Below are 25915 nucleotides of genomic sequence, written 5' to 3'. Positions count from 1 at the left end.
ACCAATAGTCACCATTAATCAATGTTCTTTTCTTTTCGCTTAATACTGATCCTTTCTAGCCAGAGCTAATCCCCAACAGACTGGCTGTAGCCTCAAGCAACTCCCGACTACAATCAACACTTCCAACTTGACCTCGTCACCAAAAAATATGTCGTAACTGAGGAACACACAGACTTTGGTTATAATTGACTTTTTAATGACGTTTTTCAATGTGCAGAGAGCAAACCAGTTCCAGAAGACTAATAGCAACAAAATTCCATTCTCACATACATTCCACTGTGTGACTAACAGAAACTTCTGTTTTACTGCTGAGAGAACAGGGACCCCCTGCTGGTCAAAGGCTACAGCAATACCAAACCTATTTATCATATTACTAAACGAATACCACTGAACCAGGATACTACATTCATTTATCAATCAAATTACACATTTTAAAGGGTTGTAGCCTAAGCATGCTACATGTTAAACAAATATTAATTACATAACAAAATATATAAGGAAATAACAAAAAAGTAATAATGAATGAATGAATGTGCATGCTCTGGTACATGCAAAAGCTGACACAAACTTCACTTTGAATTCATATTTACTTTGTGTCTACTGAAGCAGTTGCACTTAATTTATACAAAGTCAAACATTACTAAACAGTTTTCATACTTTAAATGTAATTTTTGGCATTTTGTTCAGATAGAGATAGCAAGTGACGAGATAGCAAGAGACACAGAAGCAGCAGAACAATCACATAATCAGTGTCGTGTAAACCAAGCAAGGCCAAGTCAAACACCAACTTTATCCCTCTATTTCAGCTGCATTCTCAAGCTGTTCTGATGAAGAGCGGCGAAGAAACACAACACAACCTTCTGAATCGGGGCGGCTGATGTGCGGAATGCCAATGTGCCATTCTTATCCTGCTGCTACCAATTTATATTTTCCATACGAGTCCTTAAATTGCAAGAAGAAGTCATGATGTGCCCTCCCCTACTGAGCTGGCTCTCCCCTGGAGACGGGGCTGGTCAAAAGTCAAGGCAATTCTAATTCCTCTCCTCTCTGCCTCGCCAGCACTGCAGTGGTGCCCAGCCAGCCTCCAGTGTTTGACTGGGCAAACTTCTCCTCCCTACCAAAGAGAGATCCCTTAGTATTTTAAATGGTAATTACCATCGCTTTTTGGAATGTGTGAAGCTTGTCACAATGCAGGCAGAGAGAGAAAGCGAGAGAGAGAGAGAGAGAGAGAGAGAGAGCATAAAAATGAAAAAGTGGCAACTATGTAAATGAAATTTGAGTAAAGAGGGGATGAGTGTGTGCGTGTGTGTAAGTGGGTGGGTGGGTATGTGGTAGGGGTGTATAATATGGTGAGTTGACCTGCAGGTCGTGTGTTGGGGGATAAAGGCAGCGAATGGTGAGGTGAGAGAGGCTCAGTGTCAGCGCAGTGGTCATGATTATTTACGGGGAGGTCACTCTCCCAGAGAGAGCAGAGGTGAGGAGTGGAGTGATGTATAGGGTGGAGGGCAGAGAAGGGTGGAGAAAGGGTCTGAGGAGTGGGAACCGTATTGTTAATGATGTGTCTCTTTCACACACTATGAGCTATTTAAAAATAAATTGATAATAATTTGGGAAATCATTTCAATAATTTGAAGTATATAACTTCCCTCAAGATAAAGGAAACCTCGATGAATATGATGCAGTGTAAGATACAGACTCTACTAAAGTGGCAAACTTTTCAGAGGCTGTTCAGAACCTCTGCTGCTGTATGTAGGGTGCCTTTTAGTATTTAAAGTCTTTGGTTACTGAACAGTGATATGCTACAGCGGGCATGCGCAATAAAAGGTAAAGACAGAAACCGACACCATCTTCCTCAGATTCCTGACAGGATGAAGCTTGTCGCAACCCCTGAAACAGCGATTAGACAGCATTTCACCTAACAAAGGCCCTACTGCTCAATGGGAGTCATTTTCCCGTAAGAGGCGAGCAGGCGTCTTGGACCTCCACTCCTTTTACTGCCCAGCTTTCCCATTCTCCTCCAACAACGCGTCTCTTTTTTACCCCACCAACGGATTTATCACGGGCCCAACTATCCGCTCCACCCGCAACTCTTTCCACAGGCAAGCTAATTAGTTCTAAAGAGAGAACGCTGAGGAGGGGGCGTGGAGAGAGAGAGAGACGGAGAGAGAGAGGGAGAACGATCGTGTCCGTCTGTGGGCTTGTAATTGTGATTGTGTGTTTATCCTTTCCTTTTTGCCCCATTCTTCTCTTTTTCCACTGAAAGAAAGCCTTCAAAGGGGCGATTGTGCGGCGCTGGCCTGAAGTGGGCCGTTGGGAAGGAGTGAAAGCGGACAGCACAACACAACAAACATGGCTGCATCTAATCAGGGGCCTTGGTTAATGTAAACAATGTCATTTTTTGCCCTTAATGAGCCAATTTTCCCTGGATACGAGAGGCTAACAATTGGGGCAGCGCCTTTGATGTGCTTCATTTGAAGGTTTGTTTGTGATCGCTGGCACTTTTGTCGGAAGCCCCGTGCCGGGCCCCTTTCATCTCCCCGAAAAAGGAGAGCTACATCTCACTTGGCTGCAAAAAATGAGAAAAAAAAGAGAAAGATTTTAACATTTTTTTAAAATAAACAAGTTCTCATCAGCTGACCTGCAAACTCCCAACAACCCCCCCCCCCCCCCCGCTCCAGGTGTCTTGCTACTCCTCAGAACACAGACATAAGCAGGCGCATCCAGGAACGATACAAGGGCACAGGGCTGGTGTCTATGGCGTTCAAATGGCAGGCTCATTAAAAGGCACCCCAGAGTGTGTGTTTGTGTTTGTGTGTGTGTTTGTGTGTGTGTGTGTGTGTGTGTGAACATGTGTGTTGCTGACAGGGCTTAATTAACATGGGCTTGACAAAAGGTGACGCAGACCAAAGAGGCAGCCGGCAGCCAGGTGTGTGCACAGAGCTTTTCAACATCACGTAGACCCAGCTTCCGCACCAGTCATGTTCCGCCAGTGTGTATGTGTGTGCGCATGTGTGTGTATATGTGGTTACTGAGAGAGAATATAGGTTGGTAGAGACCTAGACAGATACCTAGATAACTATTGAGACTTTTAGAAGTTTTCAGAGAACTAAAATAACTAAAGAACTCAAGGCAACTGTATAGTGAGGGAAGGGAGACTGTGCTTTGTCGGAGAAGCGTGAAAGTCAAGTCAAACTCATGTGTCCAGAATGACATCAGTTAATTCAGTGGAGGTAAGGGGCCCCAGAGCATCTCTCTCCCTGGCCTTGACACAGCACCTGCTGGGCCCTGCGGAGGCCAGCTGTCAGCTCACATGTGCTCTCTCCTGCATGCCTGGGTGTGGGTCTGGCTGTCTATAACCATGTGTGTGTGTGTGTGTGTGTGTGTATTATCCTGAAAGCTTTTTGCTGGTGCTGTTGTTGCAGGAAATCTAGGCATGCAGTCCATCAGGCCTTTCCAACTCTAGCCCCCTAAACAGCCTCAGCTCCCCCAGCAGCATGGTGGCAGTGTGACAGGTGAGCCCAAAGCATGCTACTCACACCAGCCCTGAGAGAGCTCTTTATCCCCACGCTACCTCACCTCCAACTAACAGAGATAGCACGCTTCACTTCACACAATCTCCTCTTAACCATTGCTAAATTACAAGATAATAGTAAGTAGCAATTTCCTCATATCTAATTTGAAGAATAAATATAGCGATTATCATATACTGTACATGTACTATGTTCTCACAATTGAACAAATGATGAATTGTTCACTGGTTAATATTTATATAAAGAAAAATAAAGTACCTTACAATGGACAGGATGAGACTATGGACAGGTACTCTCAATATGTAACACCAAACAAAAGGGGGAAAGCAAAAAGTGGATACATCTCCTGCTGGAGGAGAAGGATAAGAACATAGAAAGAGACATAACAGTAGTCAAACAGGCTGTTTTGGAATCAATAATGTCTTTTGATATGATTCATTTCCCAGCAGCGCTCTGTCTACTGTGCAACCCTGTTTTCTACCCCTGAGGTCAAGAGTGTGTGTGTGTGTGTGTGTGTGTGTAAGCGTGTGTGTAAGCCTCTGAGACCCATGTCCGGGCTAAAGTTGTGCTGGAGGGTATTAGTGCAGCCCATGTCAAAGCAGACTGAAATGCATCTGGCATGGGAGGAAATCCACTGGGCTGTTCACCAAATATTCACTACCGTAATCCACTGGGCTGTTCGCCCAGTATTCACTACCGTAATCTACTGGTCTGTTCTCTCAGTGTTCACTGCCATAATCCACTGGTTTGTCCTCTTTGTGTCCACTACTGTAATATTCTGGGCTGTATAATGCCATATACACATTCACATAACTACAATTATTTCTTTTCCGTTTTGACAAAAACTGTTCTTTGACTTCTCCAAGCTTCTTGAAGACATTATTTTCATAGCATTATAAGAGGTCAGTCTAGTTAGATTAACACAAATGGACAACAGTATTTTACAATAAGAGATGAATAAGATCAAAAAAGAAAGAAAGACTTTATAAAACAGAAAGAAAGAAAGAAATCTGTAAAACATGGACCTATGAAGTGTGACTGAATGGTTTGAAGTGCATTATGGTGATCACTTGTTTCCACAGTAACTAGAATAACTGATCCTAAAACAATCATATTGTTTTTGTTTGAAATGTGATTGTAAATAATAACAATAAAAGTAAATAACAGTAAAAGGAATAAATGTTGGTATTTTCTAGAATGTTTTACCAGTATTGTAAAATTACTGAAATTATGTTTGCACATGAGAGTTTTTGTCCACATTAAATCCAGTAATGAAAATTAGAAGGAATTCAGGAGTAAGAGAAAGGCCGGTAATGTGGACAAAAACATCTATAAGTGAAGATCATAAAATTAGACGCCTGATGCATTTTCTCAGACTATTCAATTTCCCACTATGAAAATCAGCGAATCCTCCTTTTCTCTCCCTCCCTGGTGAGAGCATGTTTGCTTTGCATAATGGCTGTGTTGCGTTGGGCTGGGAGACGACCGAGGACAGGCTGGCGCAAAGGCACGGCTGCTTCCTCCACCCTGACCGGCCCCCCTTACCCCCCCGCCCTCCACCCCTTCCCCTGGCCTGCTCGCCAACCTTCCTCCTCCTCCTCCTCCTCCTCCTCTCTCCCTCTCTGCATCACCCCGCCACACTCACTGTCCCCATCTCTCCAGGAGGCAGTTGTCAATCACCGCCGTCTCCCAGAATCCCGCTGGAGCTCATTGTGCCCGCGGTCGCCGGCGGAGGCAAGCGCTCGGAGGCAACGGTGGGCCGCAGATGGAGAGCGCGCTGTCAATCATTGTCACTAATTATTAATTTCTGTCACTCAGCCCCCGTGGCAACCACGCTCTCTGGCTTCCCCCCGCCCCCCTCCACCCTACCTCTCTCTCTCCCTCTCTCTCTCTCCCTCTCTCTCTCTCCCTCTCTCTGACTCTGTGGCTGTGTCTTTTCCAGGGTGAGTTGATTTGGTATGCCACCTCGGCAAGAGAGAGTTCAACCTTTCATTATGTGTGTCGCACGCACATGCACCACTCTCCCAGGTCAGTGTCCTTGACTCACTCCTTGGTTTTAATTGTATTTTACCCTTCACCTACCCTAAACCCTTAGCCCCTCCCCACCCTCCTCATCCTCTGGTCTGGCACCCCACCTGTGTTTTAACTGACAACAGAAGATAAACTGTGCTTCATGTAACATTAGATCAGCTCTCAATAACTTGTGATCATTACAAAATCCTCTTAATTTGATGGGTGTTAATAATGGAACACAATCTGCTGTGTTTAACTTCATAGGCCAGTTACACTTCTTGCTATTTACTATCCTCTTCCCCTTGTCAACTTCTTAGAGGACTTGCTCCCTCTCCCATGGCCCCCAAACACACACAGACTAACCTCTGCTACCCCTGTAAGAGGAGAGCTGTTCCACAGTTAATCCGAGCCTGCACACACTCCTCCCCCAAGTTCGCTTTAATATTCGGCACAGGGCCTGACTCTGGCCCTAGCCTAATGAGGTGCACAGGCAAAGGCCAGCTGGACATCACAACTCCCTCCAGAACTCCCTCACCAGCCCCCTGTGGCCCCCACATCCGACTCTGCACTGCACGCATTATCATTCCACTACCCTCCAGCCCCCTTCACTCAGCCCTGCTCCATTGCCTGTCTGTCTGGCTGTAGGTCTGTCTGTCTGTCTGTCTGTCTGCCTGCCTGCCAGTCTGTCTGTCTGTCTGCGTGTCTGCATGCTTGTCTGTCTGTCTGTCTGTCTGTCTGTCAATCCTGCCTTGCCCTCTGCTAGTTTCCCCTTTCCCCTCTCGGTCCCGCACACCTGTTTCCCTTCCTCCCACGTTTCTCAGCCGATCTTCTCCTCCTTTCCTCTCACTCTTTTCAGTTTCTCCCTCGTGTGCGGTTCTCATCCCTCTATTCATGAGCTCCAACTCTCTCCTGCTCTCTCTTCACCAGACATGATTTACAGACAGATAAAATGCCCCTCCTGGATCATCCCTGCTGCCTCCTTTGAATTTGTGAGTAATGAACATGGGATCGTTTCTGGCACGGGCACACTTGCACACACGCAGATTTGACAGCTGGCCACCGAGGTCTTGTGCACATCAGTGGACAAATGGGACAGTCCTGCAAACCAAGCAACTTAGGATCAACTTCAGAAACGCAGTGAAATAGTTGCTTATATGATGATGTACAGTGGAGAGTGGCTGACATCACACAACTATGCTATTTTAGTTACCATCTTACAACAATTTCGGAAGGAGTTTCTTCGATGCAAATACAAGGGAACTGGCATCAGGCCAATCAGTGAGACGACGAGCAAAAAGGAGGGAAAGAGGCGGCACTCTTAGAAGTGCACGTATCACGTCTGCAGTCTGTTTAAAACGTCTCCTATTAAGCCTCCTTCTGTATGTCACCAATTTCTTTAGCTTTTTTCATTCCTTTTATAGGGGGGGTGGAACGGTGGTGTTCGAAACCATGAATGTATGAAGAGTTATGTGAATAAATGTAAGAGAGAAATAGAAATGCAAATAGCACGGCCAATTATACTTTCTCAAACGGGGAAAAAATCTAATCTGTAGTTTGGAGACTTCTCCATAGAGCAAGAACTCACTCATAAATCTTATGAGTAATTTGTACAAAATACAAGTCTCTCTCTGATCTGTGTCACTTGTGTCGGTTCAGTGATAAAATAATAGTATTTCTTTTATTGTTATTTGATTATTTTTAATGCTGAAAGATCTTTGAGGGTTGTTTGATTTTGTTAAAGAATTTATAATAACAAACAATGATAATTAAAACATGTCTGACAATTTCACACATGACAGGAAAAAGGGTTATTATTATGTGAGACAAAATCTTCCCCTCACCTTCTGCAAACTGTGTGTGTGCCAGTTGGTTTAATGAAGGTGGCATGACTGTTTCCCCAAATGTTCACAACAGTGTAATTATTTGATTAATGTTAATAGGTGATAATAAAGTGATACTTGCTCTCCCAGACAACAGTTATTACTGAGATGCTTTACGTTAAACAGGAAGTGGCAACGCTGGAGCACATGCTGAAACCTGTTCCTCATCCCAGCACTCACTAGACGTAGCTGTGTTCTTGTGAGGAATTGAAAAGCCAGCTGTAGCCAGCTGTAGCCAGGTATTTGAATGCACTTTCTATATAGTCTGACCCTAAAGCAAATATATTTAAGCTACTACAGGCCTATATTTGATTTTGACATTTGACCATAGTTTTTTTTTTTTTTTTTTTTTTTTACAAGTTATCAACAAGTACATGTCCTAAAAATTACAAATAATATATGATAGACAGTTTGATACAAAAAAAGTAGTAAAACAAGTCACACAAAAAAGTTTTAAAATAAGGTTTACACTGAAAAAGCACAGCTTGGCTGGCTGGCTCTAACACTTATACTGCAACAAATATAACATGAAAAAAAGAGTGATATTTGAAAAGCGTCCTTGAGTTTGAGAAAGGTGCTATATAAATGCAATTATTATTATTAATATTAATAATAATTATTATTATAATAATTATAATAATAATAATAACAAACATAAGGTGATGAGGTCATGAAGATTCAATTTTTGGTCCCTGAAAGCTCCATAGTTTAGAGCATATTTCATGTCCTGCTTTGAAGGCATTTAGTTCAATCTGAGAAGTTAACACCCTTCATTTATGGAACTTCTTTATATAAGATACTTCTTACTTAGCAAATGTAAAAAACTATTGATTTCTGACTGAGGAGCACATTTCTGTAATCGTGCCCAAAGACATTTTCCATCCTGGCCAAATTGTCTTTCCAAAACAGATTTATTTAGGTTTGAACTTACATTTTAGGTTCCTATTATACTCAACCTCACTGTGCACCATGTGTTTAAACACCATTCTGTGACTCCCAGGTCTATTGTGTCTACTTTTAAGATGTAGTCCCTGAAGAATTTGGTATTAAATTATGTTATAATCAGTGCTCTTATCTGGCAATCTCTCTGTAGCTCTTGCAGATCTTACATGTCATGACTCATGTAGAATGATTATGACAGGTGCTTAAATTTGTATATGAGTGTCACATCATCTCTGGTTAGCACACCGGCCTTATGTGTGCTCTTTGTCCTGTGTCTGAAATAGTGTGTGTGTGTGTGTGTGTGTGTGTGTGTGTGTGTGTGTGTGTTGCAACAACCTCCAGGCTGCAAGTCTTCACGGGATGACGAACGCAGAATGTGAGAAGGTGAGAAGTTGGGAGAGTGTCAGCTTGAGTCCTCCAGCTTTGTGGGAATATGCTCTCCCATGTGTTTGTGTGAGAGAGACAGAGAGAGAGAGAGAGAGAGAGAGAGAGAGAGAGAGAGAGAGAGAGAGAGAGAGAGAGAGAGTTAGGCCTAAAATTTGTGCTGGAAGAGAAGTGAAATGACAAGACGAGCTGTAACAGTTAACTGGGTGATATGAAAGAAAGAAAGAGAGGGAGAGAGAGAGAGAGAGAGAGAGAGAGAGAGAGAGAGAGAGAGAGAGAGAGAGAGAGAGGCATAGCAACAGACAGGCACAGAGTGAGCCGTAGGCAGGGGTTGAGGGCTTATAGCAGCTACACAGAGATGGAACAGGCTGTGTGCACAGTGGCTGCTGCAGCTATTATCCATAGCCCAAGCACCAAACATACTAGATCAGCCTAGCAGGCAATATTACCAAACAAATCATACTACTTGTCAAATCATACAGTACCACAGTTTCACAACTAGGTTTTGTTTTCTTTTCCCTTGAGTCATTTTCTTGCAGCTTCCTATCTGCTCTCTGCTTCATGTGCCCACACCCACTGGCAGCCACCCAAAAATGCATAGACAAAATATTGTAAAATCCAGCAGTTATTTAAATTCTGAATTCACGCCAGTAGTTTCCCGTTAAGCAGAATTCGAATTAAAATTTTAGCCTGTTTCCAAGAAGCATTAAAAAAAATTAACTCACTTTGGACATGGATAATAAAATCGAAACATTCTTAAAAGGTTTTAAGAACTGTTAACAAGTTGAGATCTTGTCTTCCTGGATTTCTGGTTTTTGAAGCCTGTGAGTTGGTCTTGTCAAAGGTGGTCAGAGAAGCTGACAAACACCTTTGGTGACTAAGGCACCTTTACAGCTGGAAAATAAGCTCAATGAACAAACAATCAGACAGGACAGATACACGGGGCTATCTCTTTTTGATCTTCCCTCTATCTGTTTCTAAAGCCACTAGTCCTTTAGTGTAAAATATCTATAATAAAGTCGGTCTTTAAACAGCAGTGGAAGATTTACTGTTAGAGGAAACATAGTTTAGCTCTTCTCCAGCTCAAAGTACACAGGTAACCTGCAGCAACAAGTAATACAGCCTAGCAAATATCTAATATTCATTACCTTGCTTGTAACTCTGTCAGAAAGCACTTTCAGCTGACTGGCATTCAAGTGATATTTTATTCATAGTTTAGTAAAAAAAAAGATAAAAAACTATGAGGTATTCACTGAGAATTATACCTTCATTCCTTCGTTAGATGTGTGCCTTGGCTTTTCTGGTCGGACTGAAAAAGATGCGGTTGCAGATTCCTACAAGCAATAAGCAATCTGTCTTCAATGCAATTTCTGGAAACTTTTAGAAACCCACTGCTCTCCAGTAGATCTTGCTAAGCTTTAAAGTGTGTTTTGTCTTGTGTGAAAGTGCATTCTGTAGCTGCATCTAGTGGTCAAAATGACTCATAACTCTAAACAACTTGCACAGGAAATAAAAGTTTTAAGCGTTGAACTGCAATGTGTCACTATATAAATGTAAAGCTTAATTTAATCTAAACATCACACCAAATGAAGGCCACTTGATACTTGAAAACCAGCATGGTTAGAACCTGTTGATTTGCAGACTCTCAGTCAGACATTAGTGCAGCCATTATGATCAACACAGACTAAAACATACTGGCTCTCTACAGTTACAGCAGTGCTAGCATTTTCTGTCCATTTCTTAACAAAAATGTTAATTCATATAGCTGCTTAGGCTCAGAACTAGTGGGAACATTACAAAACATATTTCTGAATATAAAACAATAAATATAATTCAACAGTCATTCAGAAATTCTACATTTTACATATAGCCTTGGCCTTCAGTTCAGCCAAAGGAAGGCCTAAGTGAGGATGTAAGGTCGACAGCTCTGTCCCTAAGAGAACTTCTTTTGGTGCCCCCCACATCCCAATTATCCACATACTTCTGAAACCAAATACACACACATCATCTTAACAGACTAGGAAAAATGTATTCTATATTGATTTTATAAATGAATTTATGCACTGACATTATATAAAATGCATTTCTTTTCTTGGGACTTCCCTGAAGGGCTATAGGATCATATGTCTGCCCACTGTTGGATTATTTAAAATATTTTCCATATATACAAGTGAAAACAGTGTGCCAAGTGTGAGAGATTTTGAAACTTTGTGTAAACAGGAAAGCTTTAAAATTGGACACTATTAATGAGGGCACTTTCTTTCATACCTGTCCTCTTCCATTCTGGAGAGTTGACTGTAAAGTGCACTGATAGGATTATGAATCTGTGGGTTTGATAGACAGTGGCTCAAAAACTGCACAAGCCATGGCTATACAAAGGTTTTTAACAACTCATTTACAAAAAACACACAAAAATACCAGATGCGTACATCGTACAGATAGACAAGTGTGCCTATTGCAAAATAGCATATACTGAAAAAAAAAAAGTATGAGAAACATGGCTTTCTGTGCCGTGTGTAATGTACGCGACACACTCACAAGCAGTCTCCTCCACCCCACCCCTTCTCCCCTCTGAGGGAGCTTCACGTCTGACTTGAGACTGGCAAATGACTTGAAGGGTGACAATCCACTGTCAACAGCCATCGCCGAAGTGCATATCACTGTCCCACATGGCTACACCACGTTGGACGCGCTCACATTCGTTACACCCGGAAAAAAAATGCTTCCTAACGACTCCCACTCCACCTAAGCCCTCTGCTCGCTAGCGCACAACCCCGGCGCCGCCATCGCACTCCTCCCAACGACCAGAACATCCCTAGTCAAGCGAGAACAACACATTTTCAAGACGGGCCTGATGAGAGCGGAGAGCATGCGATATGTTTTTCATGATCCCCGTGAATAGGCAATGAGCAATGGGGCGAGTGGCGCGATGGCCGCGCTCTCGCTCGGGCCGCCTCGCGAGCGGGGCTGCGTCGCGCGGACAGGTTCAGGCAAGGGGAACGGGACATCCTAGCGCTAGCCATTATCCAGTCCTTCTCCATCGTGTTCCATTAAGCTTAAACAAGCGCGCGCAGGGGCGGGGGAGGCGCGAGCACACCCAGGCGGCGTTCCCTGCGAGGCCCGGGCCCGCTGCGCCGGCCTGTGCGACTCGTCTGCGGGTGCTCGACATAATGGCATCTGTCGCTGCTCCTTTAGTCACAGGCACTGCTGTGCTGCCCATTAGCTGACTGCTGGCTGGGTGCCCCAACCTGACATGCTCTGATGGCACCCGGCAAAAATGCAGGAGACTGCTGCCCTCCCTCCCTCTGTTTATCCCTCACTTCCTACCTTCTGTCTTATTGTCACTCCGCTCTCACACATAGAAGGCGGCGTGATACTCTGCCCCAGCAGCCTACGCGTGGACTATTGACAGCGGGTACCGGATCGAGGTGGGGCTGCTGCCTGCCCAGCCAGAGCTGCAGGGAAGAGCATTGATGCTCTCCCTGAGAGGCAGGGGTCTCCTCAGGGTTAGAGGTGAATGGAAGTAGCTCCATCTCTTTATGGAATCATCTTCATTATAATATGAAAAAGTAATGCTAGATCTGAATGAATGCACATGATCCATATACACGTCAGGTCAGACTCTCCACAGACTCCCCCCAAAACACTCTGGAAAATTCATGAAGTTAAATTTCTTTACCAGTATTGAGCTTTGGATTAGTTTGCCTGGTTTTGCCATTTCACACAGATTGTCCTTTCGAAACACACATCAAGACAAAATTCAAACTCACACTGGCCATAGCTCAAACCCAATCAGTACAACAGCAGTCACAAAAACATACCTCCATATGGTATTCTTATGTTATTTTCTGTGCTATTTAAATTCAGGAAACAGAATGTTATCACAAAGTGATCACAGACTCTACCTTAACAGCCTCCTGACCTCATTTATAACACTATTGAAAATATTTATGTATATTATGTTATTAAAAAAAAAAAAATCTTGCTCAGACAAAGCTAAGAGGCAGGCAGCGGTGTGTATTTCCGTTTATTAGCCATTGGTCATTAATGTCTGTGAGTGGGGAGGCTGGGGACTCAGGCTGCAGTTTTGATAAAGCAAGGCAATTTCAAGGGCTGCTATTCTGCCAAATTACAGTTGTACATCATGCTGATCCCCCCATTGTACAACTGTGTGGTGTTAACATTTCATTTGCATGTCTGCCACCACAGAGACTGGGTAAATGAAGAACCCTGGCTTATAGATGGGCCCCAGAGTGCCAAACCACAAGCACTGGCTCCATCTAGTGAGTAGATAAATGCACTTCAGCTCGATGGTACCATGATAGTATCTTTCATTATTCATTTTGCTTGATAAAACTACATCTCTGTGTAACTCTTTATGCTCACCATGTTGCATATTCCTGTTGTCTCATTTGATAATGTTATTTCTTTGTTCTTAATGCTTGATGAATATTTAACATTCCATGTACTTAAATGTTTGTATTTATATTTAGAAATACACTGACTGCAATTAATTACTTTATATATTCAATGAAGTTATTATAAAAATCTGACAAAAAAATGCACTAAATTATACCCACCCTCTGAAATCAGCGATTTCAAAGGGAGTGTGTATCAGAAAGAACAAAAACAGCACAGCAGCCAGAGAATAGCAGAGAGTATGAAAAACCCACGTCGTATGTTTTAGTAGGACTGACGGCATTACTTACTGAGGGCATTGTGGGCTTCAGTGCTGGCTGCTGGCTGAGGCTTTGAGTCATAAATTACATTCATCAAACACACCTATTCTGCCTTACCATGTCAAGTGAAAACCACGTGAGTAAAGCCTCTTTAGTACATTAGTGGTATGCTTCCACAGTGGTATGCTTTCACAGACTTCCCCTGAGAAATCAGTTTGATTTACATGTTGAGAGGGTAATGAAGAATCACAAATTGAGACTTGATGAACCATATTAATGCAACCTGTAGACATTTCAGAATTAGGAAGTTTTATTAGAAAAGACGCCAACCATTTAAACCCAGGGAATGAACATTTAATTTGTGCAGGCCAGGATCCATGAATTTGACCAAGGACCTCACTTAAGATGTGATTTTAATAGACACAAGCTCTTTGAAAATGAACCATATGAAATAGTTCAGTAAACTTGTATAAAAACTCAGTTTTCAATTCTGCCAAGGAAACGTAAATAATACGTTTTCATGTTAGTAGTCCCACAACTATTTAACTGCTCTATGGTTAGTTCTTCATCTAAAGAAGACCAAATGTACTTAAATGTTTTTCTTTACTTTAAATGATAGTTGATTAAGCACAGCAACAAAGGTTTACAGTTAAAGTAGTAGTTACCAAGCAGCACTGCCAGGCTTTGGTAAGACAATAGTCATTCTAAACCAAACATCAATCTTGTAAGGCTAGACAATTATTGCCGAACCAGCATGCTACTCAAGGCCAGCAGGAAGCCATTTAGAGGACTATTGCAGAATATTTACCAGAAATTAGCTTAATGAAGTGGATACAGTTCTGTCATTGTGGATCTAAATTGTGCGGTAGTGTAATTTAACAGCTTTTCCTGCTTTTTATGAGTCATGAAAACATCTAGAAGGCTTTTTGGCATCCCTGACATCTTATGATCCAAATTCCACAATAAACGATGTAAACTATTGCCAGACAATACAGGATGTTCATATATGGCCTTTTAATTTTATCATTACTACTACAACAATAATTCACAAAGATTTTGTCCAATACCTGTTTCTTAAGTATTTTTTTTTTTGCATGCAGAATCCAATTACAGTGGTGTGAAAAAGTGTTTGCCCCCTTCCTGATATCTTTTTTTGCATGCTTGTCACAGATCATCAAACAAATTTAAATATTAAACAAAGATAACCCAAGTAAACACAAAATGCAGTTTTTAAATGAAGGTTTATTATTATTAAAGCGGGGGGGGGGGGGGGGGGGGGGTTGGGGGGGTAATCAAAACCTACATGGCCCTGTATGAAAAAGTGTCCCATAAACCTAATAACTGGTTGGACCACCCTTAACAGCAACAACTGCAATCAAGTGTTGGCGATAACTGGAAGTTTGGCCCACTCATCTTTGTAGAATTGTTGTAATTTAGCCACATTGGAGGGTTTTCTAGCATAAACTTCCTTTTTAAGGTCATGCCCCAGTATCTCAATCAGATTCAGGTCAGGACTTTGACTAGGCCACTCCAAAGTCTTAATTTTGTTTTTCTTAAGCCATTCAGAGGTGTACTTGCTGGTGTGTTTTGGATCATTGTCCTGCAGCAGAACCCATGTGTGCTTCGTCTTGAGGTCATGAACAGATGGCCAGACATTCTCCTTCAGGAATTTTTGGTAGACAGCAGAATTCATGGTTTCATTTACCACAGCAAGTCTTCTGGGTCCTGAAGCAGCAAAACATTCCCAGACCATCACACTACCACCACCATATTTTACTGTTGGTATGAAGTTCCTTTTCTGAAATGCTGTGTTACTTTTACACCAGATGTAATGGGACATACACCTTCCAAAAAGTTCAACTTTTGTCTCGTCAGTCCACAGAGTATTTTCCCAAAAGTTTTGGGGATCATCAAGATGTTTTCTGGCAAAACTTAGACAAGACTTTGTTCTTTTTGCTTAGCAGTGGTTTTTGTCTTGAAACTCTGCCATGCAGGCCATTTTTGCCCAGTCTCTTAATTATGGTGGAGTCATGAACTGTGACCTTAACTGAGGCAAGTGAGACCTGCAATTCTTTGGATGTTGTTGTGGGGTCTTTTGTGACCTCTTGGATGAGTTGTCGCTGCGCTCTTTTGGGGTAATTTTGGTCAGCCAACCACTCCTGGGAAGGTTCATCACTGTTCCATGTTTTCGCCATTTGTGGATAACGGCTCTCACTGTGGTTCGCTGGAGTCCCAAAGCTTTAGAAATGGCTCTATAACCTTTTCCAGACTGATAGATCTCAATTACTTTGTATCTCATTTGCACAATCACTTTTTAACACACAAGTAAACACATTTTGTGTTTACTTCTGTTATCTAATATTAGACTAATATTAGAATATTTAAATTTGTTTGATGATCTTAAGTGTGACAAACATGCAAAATAAATAAATAAATAAATATCAGGAAGATGGCAAACACTTTTTCACACCATTGTATGCTTTCAAATTCATTATCACCCATAGCTTTTTTGTTCCAGTATACTCACATTATCAAGTATGGAAAAGTGGTACCAATGAAAGTGGATCCACTCTATGTTGGTAGACTATTAATGGACACTGAAAAGATATGTTCCTGAGGCCAAATAAGTGAAAATTGTACAACCGTACATTTTAGATTTAAGTTTTTACATAGTTTATGTGTAATAACAGCTTTATCTAAAAAAAACCTGCTGTCATTTAACAACCATGCCTGATGGAAAACAGATTCAAATTTATCATAAAAGTACTATATGGACCACATATTTCAGTTTGTCAGACATAAAACTTAACATTTTGTTGCCCATTATTATTATTAGTAGTAGTAGGAGTAGGAGTAGTAGTAGTAGTAGTAGTAGTAGTAGTAGTAGTAGAAAACACAAATCAAAAGCAAGGTAATACTACCAAATAATGGAACTGCTTACTCTCTGCTTTGGCCTATGTTTCCAGCATCAGTGGGTTAACTAAAATGAAGTATCCTCAAGTCAGCAGGGCTGCGTCTTTTTTCCATCACATGACTGACAAAAGGCCAAGCTCTCTGGAGGAAGAACAGGCATCTCCCAGGTCGTCCTTTGCTGAGTCAATAAAGGAAGACATATCTCACTAAGGACGATTCCCGCTAGCTAAAGGGCACTAGTCCACGATCACCAGTAAAAGATCCTGCTACAACAAGGATGCCTAGTTCAAAGGTTTAATACATACTTCATACCCTCCTTAACATGAAGAATACGGTGTGGTACAGTATGGATTTGTTCTGACTTACATTTCTGAAGTGCAGAATCTATCTAAGGTTTACTCACAAGGAACTCATAGCAAAAAAGTCATTATTATTTCAGGTGTGTATGGTTTATTTCTTGTGAATGGCAGGAAATCTTTGGCAGAACATAAGACAGATGTAATTTTATAAGCAGTCCGCGAAGCAAGAAATCACAGGAAACCTAGACAATATAGTAGATGGTTAAGTTAGAAACTTGGTTATCTTTCTCTGATTTAATTTATATTTAGTTAGTGCATATTCCCCTAAAATTAAATACAAAATGTTATGCTGAATGCAAGACAAATTGGAAGGACTCTGTACACATGCCTGGAATGGGTAAAATATTGTGTATATGGAATACAGAACCCTATGTTTTGTGCAATTACTTTTTTATGGAAGGTTTTCTAAGCCAAGGCTAATATTGGTAATTCTGTGAAGAAAGTGAATATCAAAGTGATATAACATTTGGGCACCACATCACTGGAATGTAATTTTTCTAAAGGTAATTCTGTTTCAAACAGCCATGTGCCAAGGATGTGGTAACTAAGCATCTAAAATATATGATGCAATCACAGTGTCCTACAGTATAACCGTACAATGATTTCTTTTTGCAACACTTTTAGCACATTCTCAGTGTGAGAGTAAGGCTGCATAATTAATCAGATTCTATGGAAATTACTTCTGAAACTTGAAATTAACCTTTTTTAAAATTAAGGGGTGTGTCTGCTGTATCCCAAACACACATTTTTACTAGTAATCAATATGCTCCTAAAAAAATGTGGATTCTTTTTTTGAGTGCACTGACAATTCACAAATGTTCTCACTGAGTGTTCTGTGAACATTTTGACAAAACATACATTGTGGCAGCCTCCAAGAGTTTCTGTGGAGTGTACTACATCACTAATAACTTCACTTTTTTTCACTTCTCTGGAGTACACTGTAACACTAATAACTGTTCATTTCCATTAAGAATTCCATAATCACCATGAGGCAAAAACACTACAACTTAAATATTATTTGCTTTTGTTGGGCACTCAGGTAAGGTCACATCTTAATGAGTCCTAAACCCGAGCCAGTACTCACCTTAGTACACACACACACACACACACACACACACACACACACACACACACACACACACACACACACACACACACACACACACACACACACACACACACACACACACACAATAATTTCAGTCCTTTTCCTCCTCAGAAACCCTCAAAGCAACAACAGTTAGGGGAATAGGATTATGTGAATTTGTAAGCAGGTACTCGCATCAGTCTCATCTCCTCTACATAAGGCTTCACAAGTGTTGCAGTGTATACTTGGCCTGACTAGTCATCAAACGGGTGCACAGTACCTAGCAACCTCCCACAGTGTCTGCTACGACTGCTTGTTGAGGATTAAAGCAGGGGCCCCACTGTGTGACCAGCAGCAAAACGGTACAGTGTTTGCGCAGTTTGTGTTGTCCAGGTAAGTCTCAGAGTGAAGAGTTCCTGCAAAGAAGGCCAAGATGCTATTTCAAAGCTGCTGTTATTCCTCTCGGACAGTATTAATGCCTTTTATCGCACAAAGAGGGCAGTGATTCGTGCCTCTTTATGTGCCTCTTCCCTTCTGTCCTATTATAGCTTAGCGATGCCGCCCCCGTGAGGCCACAGCATCTGCCCCATCGCGGTGGGTTTGGTGGTCTTGGAGTCCCTTCGCTCCAATGGTATAAGGCTTTCGGGAGCAGGGAGAACAATCCGGCACAGCATGCCTCCCGCTTACTGTCTTTCCTGTGTTAGGCTGCCTCCTGCTTCCTTTCGATTCTTCACCCCCCCGCCGGGCCGTGTGGCGTCTACACTGTGCTCCTGGGTGTGCCGTTCAGGGCGAGTGCCTTCATCATGCACGGTGTTCCGGCTTGCTGCAACCCAGCCCGAGGCACCGAGACGCCCACCTCAAACACCTCGTGAATCGCTTTCCGGAAACAGTGAAAATTGTAGTCTATAAGGCCTGAAAGGCAGAAAGGAGAGTTATTTTCTTACATAATGAATAACATACATAATTTGGACCCTCGAGTAGAATTTTATAATCAAAAGAGGATAAAAAGTCTTGGAAAAAGTAGTGCATTGATCTAAATTATTAAATAAACATCCTTGATGCACTGGGGAAGTTAAATGGTATAAAGGAGTGTTAAGTGTAGTGCACCTTTGCGCTCAAAGCTCTCCTCTCGAAGAATGCAGACAAGAGCAAGGAACTTGGTGACTTCTTTCAGGTAGAGGACAGTGGTGTTGTTGAGTTTAATGATGGCCATCGACTCCTTATCATATGCACTGCCACTGCCATCTTCCTTTAATCTGTGTAGTCAAAATACTCCTGCTGTTAGAAAGCAGGAGTATAGACACCACACTCCAAAATATACAATGGACAGACTGTAATATCAGTCACACACAGATACAAAAGGTAGGATAAAGAAATATTGTATTACAAGTAAGAAAGAGTGTTAACATTTCTAGATACAAAACGCACACAGCACAGCTAGTGTTAGCATACAAACACATAAACTAATGTAAAATACAATAGTGAATAATGCATGAATCTGCATGCAGTATTCATGGAGATACAGGCCCTAACAGTGACTGTAGGCTTACCCATAGATACAGGACACGTCGATGACCACATCGATCATATCACAGCACAGCTCATAGGACTGCATGTCAACCGGTGAACTGTCTGTGGCTATATAGATCTTACTAACTACATCAAACAGAAAGGCCTTCTCAATCCCTGAATTCTGTCATGTGGAGACACAAAGAGAATAGAAGAGAATGAGGGGTGGATCACCCGGTTTGATGCAGGATAACTCAGCAAACCAAAAAAAATGAACAGACGCTCATGATTCAGAAAGGCGGGCAGGCCACCGTTTGCTTTTCCCTCTGAAACACAGGCTCCATTATTGTCCTTACAGCACAGACACTTTGCACATGCACAGTTCGATAAATATAAAAAATGAGGGTGGGGGGGACCTGAGGCAGTTATGTCAAAAGATAATAAGGCACATACAGAAATGAAGATGTTGAGCAGGTTCTCCAGGGTGGGCAGCTGGGGAATGAGTTTCTGAACCACTTTACTAAAGGCCTCGAATATAGAGTGATCATAGATACTCGTCAAATAGAAGCTGTAAAAGACAGAAAAAAACATTGTGACGAGCACAGGTAAACAGAGTGCAGCACTTTCAAACCATGAGATTGACGCAACTGACAGCAAGGTTCCTTATATCAGCACAGGGGAGCTCACAGCAATAAAAGTTAGACAGAGCATGGCGGAAGGACAGGGAGTCAGGCAGCAGAGTGCTGGCATGATGAGCACTTTACAGCACCAGACAACAGAGCAGCTCTGCAGACCACAGTGAGTCATACACTCACATATGCCCACACTAATGTGAACATGAATCTTGAGTTATGTTCATGAATAAACCACCGCCTAAAACGGACAGCGTGGCATGTGGAAATGAATGGGAGACCCGCCTTTCCATTAGAGGTGAAAACCCTGGTAAAACCACTTTGAGAACTTCGTTGGTAACACCCAGTACACAAAGCCGCAAATCGAGCATTTGGCTTAGCAAGGAAAGCAGTAGACTAATGCGCATTTCTGCTTAGCCAGGACTTCTACGGAGGGGCCTCATGGGGAATGTGGCAGTGCTAATTGGAGTATGCGGAACATGGGACGTCTGCCCCTCTCTTTCCACGAACCACACATTCTTTACTCCTTGTCATTTAGGCTGTTGAGCCCCTTTTACATGATGATGCCAAACCACAACAAGCTCTTTTTTATTCTTATGTGAGCTTAGTATGTGATAGATATTTTTACCTTTGTGTGAATTCTTCTTGGCAAGGCAGGATGCTAAAAACTAGCTATAGCATTATACTGCTTAACAGCTCAAGTTGCTACTTTTCAGGGAATTACACTAAAGTAAAAATCATAGATTTTTTTTTTAAATTTGTTTAATATGACATACTGTGCATCTCTGAAAAAGATGTCAATAAAAGAATAAAATATTTTCAGGACAGCGAATATAGAAGACACTTTAATTTTTCACCTTCAACAAAAAGCTTATAACACAAAGAAAACTCTAAAATCTATCATAACAGTGTCCATGCATAGGTGAATTAATTTATATATTAGGCTGCATCTTATAAAACAATCACAAGCTGGCAAGGCTGTGATGAAACAGTATAGTAGCCCTTTTATAGAAGGCCTTTGACTTGCTTAATATTTCACAAGTGTGCATTTGTCAGAAAGTACAGGAACACAACCGCAACACCAAACTCTGAACAATGAGCCACAAAGAGTGTGCCTCTCAGGCTCCCTGGAAGAAACCTCATTTTTGCACACCCAAGACAGAATGCAATAGTTTACCTAAGATGTAGTTTCTCCAAGCTGGCATCAGCTAGGTCATCATTGGCCCTCTGGTGAATGTCCCTCTGTGTCTCAATCTTGTGGTCATCAGACAGGCCGTCTACTTTATGGATGAACACTTCAAAGTTTATTTCAGGATTTACTCTGTACGCCCGAGATACTGTGAGATGGAGTCTGACAAGAGCCTCCACATAGTCATCCTAGAAGAGACCAAGCAGATATAGAGCAAAACCAAGTGAGCAACCATTTTTCCTGAATCAAACAGAATTAATTTTATTTGTGAGAACAAAAACAGAGACAGTGCGGAGTAGGGGAGATAGCACTAGACAACATTTCTGGCAGAGGTAAACTCTAAGGGTATAGAGGTTAGTATATTTCAGACAAAGCGGCAGCAATACAAAGCTATGAAGCTATGAACTTAAGAAGCAAAAATGCAGTCATGAAGAACGCAGTCATGAAGAATTTAGCCCATTGCCATACATTTTCAGGATAATGTAAAATTCCATAAGGCATCACTTCTGAATGGATACACATGAATATTACATATTTAAATATCATACATTAAATGATCATTTGTTATGTATATGTCTACTCTGGCCTACTGCATTCTTTGTCAACTGTGCTAAATAGCACCGTTATCACCTGAAGCTGAGAAGACATGAGATGTAAACCACTCTAATTTTTATAGAACATGAGTGGGATATCTGATGGCTTATTTGATGCATTTGTCAAGATTCACTGAATAATCAAATACTCTTTATGAAAGAGCTCAAAAAAAGAAAAATGGCACGGGAGCTATGTCACATGTCTCAGCTTTATGTATCCATGCTTGAAATGCCTCAGGCTTTGTTCGAGACAAAAACAGGTTCCTGAAGACTAGGAGAGTGAATGACTACATTTACTCAAAATCAGTCTGAGCCACAATTCAGCAATTTAAATCACAATGGTGAAGTAACCTGAAAAAGTGTCATCTTAAAAGGTGAATTGGAACTACAATATTTTTAAGATCAAGGAAAAACTGCATCACAAAAAAGTTTTAGGAGAAAGTCAAAACAACCTACACCTGAAATGGAGGGACAGTATCCTTTACTCTCTTCAGGGCTCTACAGAGTGAGCATTTTACTTGCATTTTGTGAGAAAATATGTTAATGATTTTCTCAGGCATCTGTGAACATGAACTGTTTGGTCTTGTATAAGGAAAATCAAAGCATGCCGTATTTAAGGTTTGCAGTTATATGATAGACAGCCAATATCTTTTAAAAGGAAAGAGGCAAAGGAGGCTTGTAACGTCGGAAATGACACTCCAAAGACAGTCATTGATGCAATAACAACTATTGCCAGGCCATTACCAGCCCAAGCCACAAAGTCTATCTATGGCTTAAACAGGCTTTAGCACGACACAAACAAACGTGTCTATGAGGTGGCAATTCTCACGTGGTGTTCTGAGACCTCAGCATTTCCTCATTAAGTGTCATGGATCATTTTCAAATGTTTCCAAAGTAAAATGGTGTTATGTACACATCTGAAATCTTGCAATCAGGTGCTAGCCTGGTTTGACAAACCTAATGAAGACTTGGTTGGGTCAAAATGTTGAAAAACTCTACTTTTGGAAAAGTTACAACTGTACACACACACACAAGCATCCCGTTTTCATATAGTGCAATTGGTATGTTAAAAAAAATCTATACACACCACCTTCTCTCGCAAACAAAATAAAATTGCACTTTTTTATCCATTTGTAGATGGTATATAGGCCTGAGCCTCATCTCTGATCAGATGATGAAGCTATATACCTGTAAAGTGACTGGTTTTGAGTGACTGGTTTTGCTTGCATTCCCTGTTTTACCTGTGCGTCAATAACAAATATCAAAGCTCCAGTTCCCCTGAAGATCATCTCATAATCAAAGGTTGGGTCAAAGAAGTCCACTTGACCAGGAAAATCCCAGATCTGGAAGTTCACGAAGGAGCTGCTGGAGATGTCATCTTTGTAGATTTTATTTGTGCTCTCCAGAAATAGGGTCTCATTGGGGGACATCTTATGAAACACCACCTGGTGGGAAATACAGCTCTGAAGTAACTTTCATTAGAGAGCAGTTTCATTTATGCCACTTCACCACGCTGCTTAACATGTTTTGGGCAGGTCTATGCAATATCCTATTTGTTTGATGGCTGCCCATCACTTAGTTGGGAACTCAAGCAAAAATATTCCAGTCAAATGTTTTTGGGGCATTCTTCGAGTAATATTTAAAATGAATAACAACAAATAGCTGCAGTCATGTAATTAAAAAACAATGCCACCCCAAATATTCAGTAATAATAATCATCATCATTCCAATTATAATAATCGGTATAATTGTTGTTGTTATTATTATTAACCTACAGAACATCACTTGATATCTGTGGCGAATAAATTAGCATTTGAAAGGGATGAAGGTATTCCAAGTGATATTTGTGTGTGTGCGTGTGTGTGTGACATTTCCTCTACTAAATTTGCTGTTTTCGCTTCATTCGTTAAAAACAGAAAATTAGCTAGTCTTAACTAGGGTTTTGAAAGTTGGTTCTTTAGCTACTTAGCCAGGTAGCTAACTCAATAGGTTGCTAGCTAGCTATGCTTGCAACCTTATCTAGCTAGGCTAGCTAAACCAACTTAGCAAGCTAGACTGTTATGGTGGCTCCGTCTGCAAAGGTGCAGCCAGTGAGCTTTAGAAGCTAGCCTACACTTATGAATCTAAACTCTGGTTTTCCTCCTACCTTCTGAATGGATGACTTGCCGCTCCTTCTCAGGCCCATCAGCAATATTCTTGGCTTGCTGTCAGAGGGTGCTTGAGTGTCCTCCATGTCGGCCTCCTCTTCTCCATATCCAAAATCTTTGGGGAACGAGTCCGCCACCCCATAGCTGTCTACCATCGGTTCCTCGTACTGAATCGACATCTTGACCTGATAACGCTTGCTTCAGCAAGTCCTCCCACCCCTCTACTTTATACTGACTTGATTTAACGAACAGTTATTATACATCCAGTGCACATCTATTTGAGCATGAATAAGCATAAAACGTCTATTAATAGTGGTGAGTAAAGTCGGACAGCAACACTCCCTTTTCCGTCACTAGTGTCTCCCCTGAAACGAAACCATTACTTTAGTCCCACCCGTACACGCTTATTGGAGGGGCAGCCAGTTACTCGTACAGTAATTGGGTCAAAGTGACGTCAATCATTCAGGCTACCCAGGATGCGGGGAGATTTGTTCAAGTCATGTGCTTGACAGTCACCTGACTACACTATTCTGTATGTGCACAAGGCATCTTGGCACCGTATTCGCGAGTTTCCGACTGAGAAAAGAGCGACTCCGGGAATAAACCTAAAGAGTAAAATTGTGTATAAGGTGAAAAATAGACAGAAAATAATTTCGACTTGAAAGGCAGATAATTTGAAAAGCGATTTGGAACTACAACAAAACAAATTCTAGTTAAATAACACTGTTAGAATGTGTTTTGTTTACCCAAAAGTTAGTAAACAAAAATAGTAAACATGGTTTATTTCCTTCTCTGACCAGCTTTCCCTCAAAATATAATGTGTCTTACTTTCCATATTTGCAAAAGATCTGTGCATGTCTGACCTAAGATTTTGTGGCATTTACCTATTCTCATTGTAAATCTACATATCTAGAACAAAACCTATTTCAGACTTAGTACTATGATCTCCCCTTAATCAAGAGTGCAGCCAATGGGCCTCGGGCAGACTGCAATTCTCCCTGAATCTGGGATGTCCTCATTGAAGACTCAGACAAACAGCATTCTCCAATGGATCAGTGATTCAATCTGGGTGCCCCAACATTGAGTGGAATTTCAGGCTAGTTAAATTTGAGCCTGGCTCAAGTTTAAGATGTCAAGATTTATATCTGTAAATGTGCTGGGACCCTCCTTTTTCTGAGTTTAGTTTTGTTAACTATTTTCAAAAGAAATGCAGTTGTATAGCTGCCTCTTACTGCCATACATACCGTGTCATTTAAGAATGAGCTTTGTAACTATTCTATTGGAAACAGTTATGGACTGAAATGTTTGCCCATTGGACTGACACATTCTTGCACTTTAACCCATCAGAATACAGTTAAAAATTAACTTTCAAGATTATTTTCTTTTTTCCCCTAATGTAATTACTTTTAACTCCTACAGGCCCAGAGACCAGTATGGCAATTCCTATAATCAAACAAGTCTGTTAATAAACTGGTAATTAACTGTTTAGTCAAGTGTGGCATTTTCCTAATTGTATAGCCAAGATTTTAACTTTTGTGTTATTCAAGAAGCAGCCAAAATAATTCTTGAAATCTTAAGGTGAAATAAATAATCCCTTACCCTCACCATCAGATAAGTGGATTTATGTAATTTACATATTAACCCATTATGAAATTATGAAATTGAAAGAAAACCTATAGCCAGAAAGCCATTCACCTACTTTAGCTAGCTCGTTACCTATGTGCTCCCACACACCGTTGGTATCTCTGCCTGAAGCAGGAATTAGTATAAAGAAATAAACCACAAACACAAGCCAAATTCATATCCCTAATATATTACATGAGAAACCCATGACTCTTAATTTAGATGCATTGTATGGTTTAGAATGTCAGAAGCCTTCTGTAAGTCTAACAGAACCACACTATACAAAATATCTGCATGTTTGCATCCTTATGTAATCTGGTATAAAATGTCTTGGAAGACAACTTTATAAACCCTGATTTAAACTCATAAATAAGATTAGGCTTGCAGTTCCCTTAGCATTTTAGCAAATGAATGTTTAATGAAAAATGGATCTGG

The 25915-nt window shown here is 41.3% G+C and overlaps 1 protein-coding gene across 1 annotated transcript; it reads right to left on the bottom strand.

Moving 5' to 3' along the window:
• Positions 1–17810: 17810 nt before the first annotated feature.
• Positions 17811–24227, bottom strand: rragca (Ras-related GTP binding Ca). The gene is made up of 7 exons (XM_027001612.3): positions 23857–24227; positions 22952–23155; positions 21106–21305; positions 19750–19864; positions 19338–19480; positions 18895–19043; positions 17811–18699 (listed from the first exon to the last, which is right to left on the bottom strand). The coding sequence occupies exons 1-7, from the start codon at positions 24034–24036 to the stop codon at positions 18545–18547; spliced, it is 1146 nt and encodes a 381-aa protein (XP_026857413.1). The 5' UTR covers positions 24037–24227; the 3' UTR covers positions 17811–18544.
• Positions 24228–25915: the final 1688 nt, after the last annotated feature.

Source organism: Electrophorus electricus, chromosome 14 (assembly GCF_041902795.1).
Source record: "Electrophorus electricus isolate QZ-2024a chromosome 14, ASM4190279v1, whole genome shotgun sequence".
NCBI classification, from domain to species: domain Eukaryota; kingdom Metazoa; phylum Chordata; class Actinopteri; order Gymnotiformes; family Gymnotidae; genus Electrophorus; species Electrophorus electricus.
Note: the sequence above shows the minus strand (reverse complement) of the source record. Positions and strands in the feature narration are given on the sequence as shown.

What these genes read in the sequence shown, in the direction of transcription:
- rragca (XM_027001612.3), bottom strand. Translation starts at nt 24,036, where the DNA reads ATGTCGATTCAGTACGAGGAACCGATGGTAGACAGCTATGGGGTGGCG. An exon ending in TTGGAGAAACTACATCTTAG is followed by an intron (nt 19,865 to 21,105) that starts GTAAACTATTGC and finishes TGTCTTTTACAG; the next exon opens with CTTCTATTTGACGAGTATCT. An exon ending in GGAGAGCTTTGAGCGCAAAG is followed by an intron (nt 18,700 to 18,894) that starts GTGCACTACACT and finishes TCTGCCTTTCAG; the next exon opens with GCCTTATAGACTACAATTTT.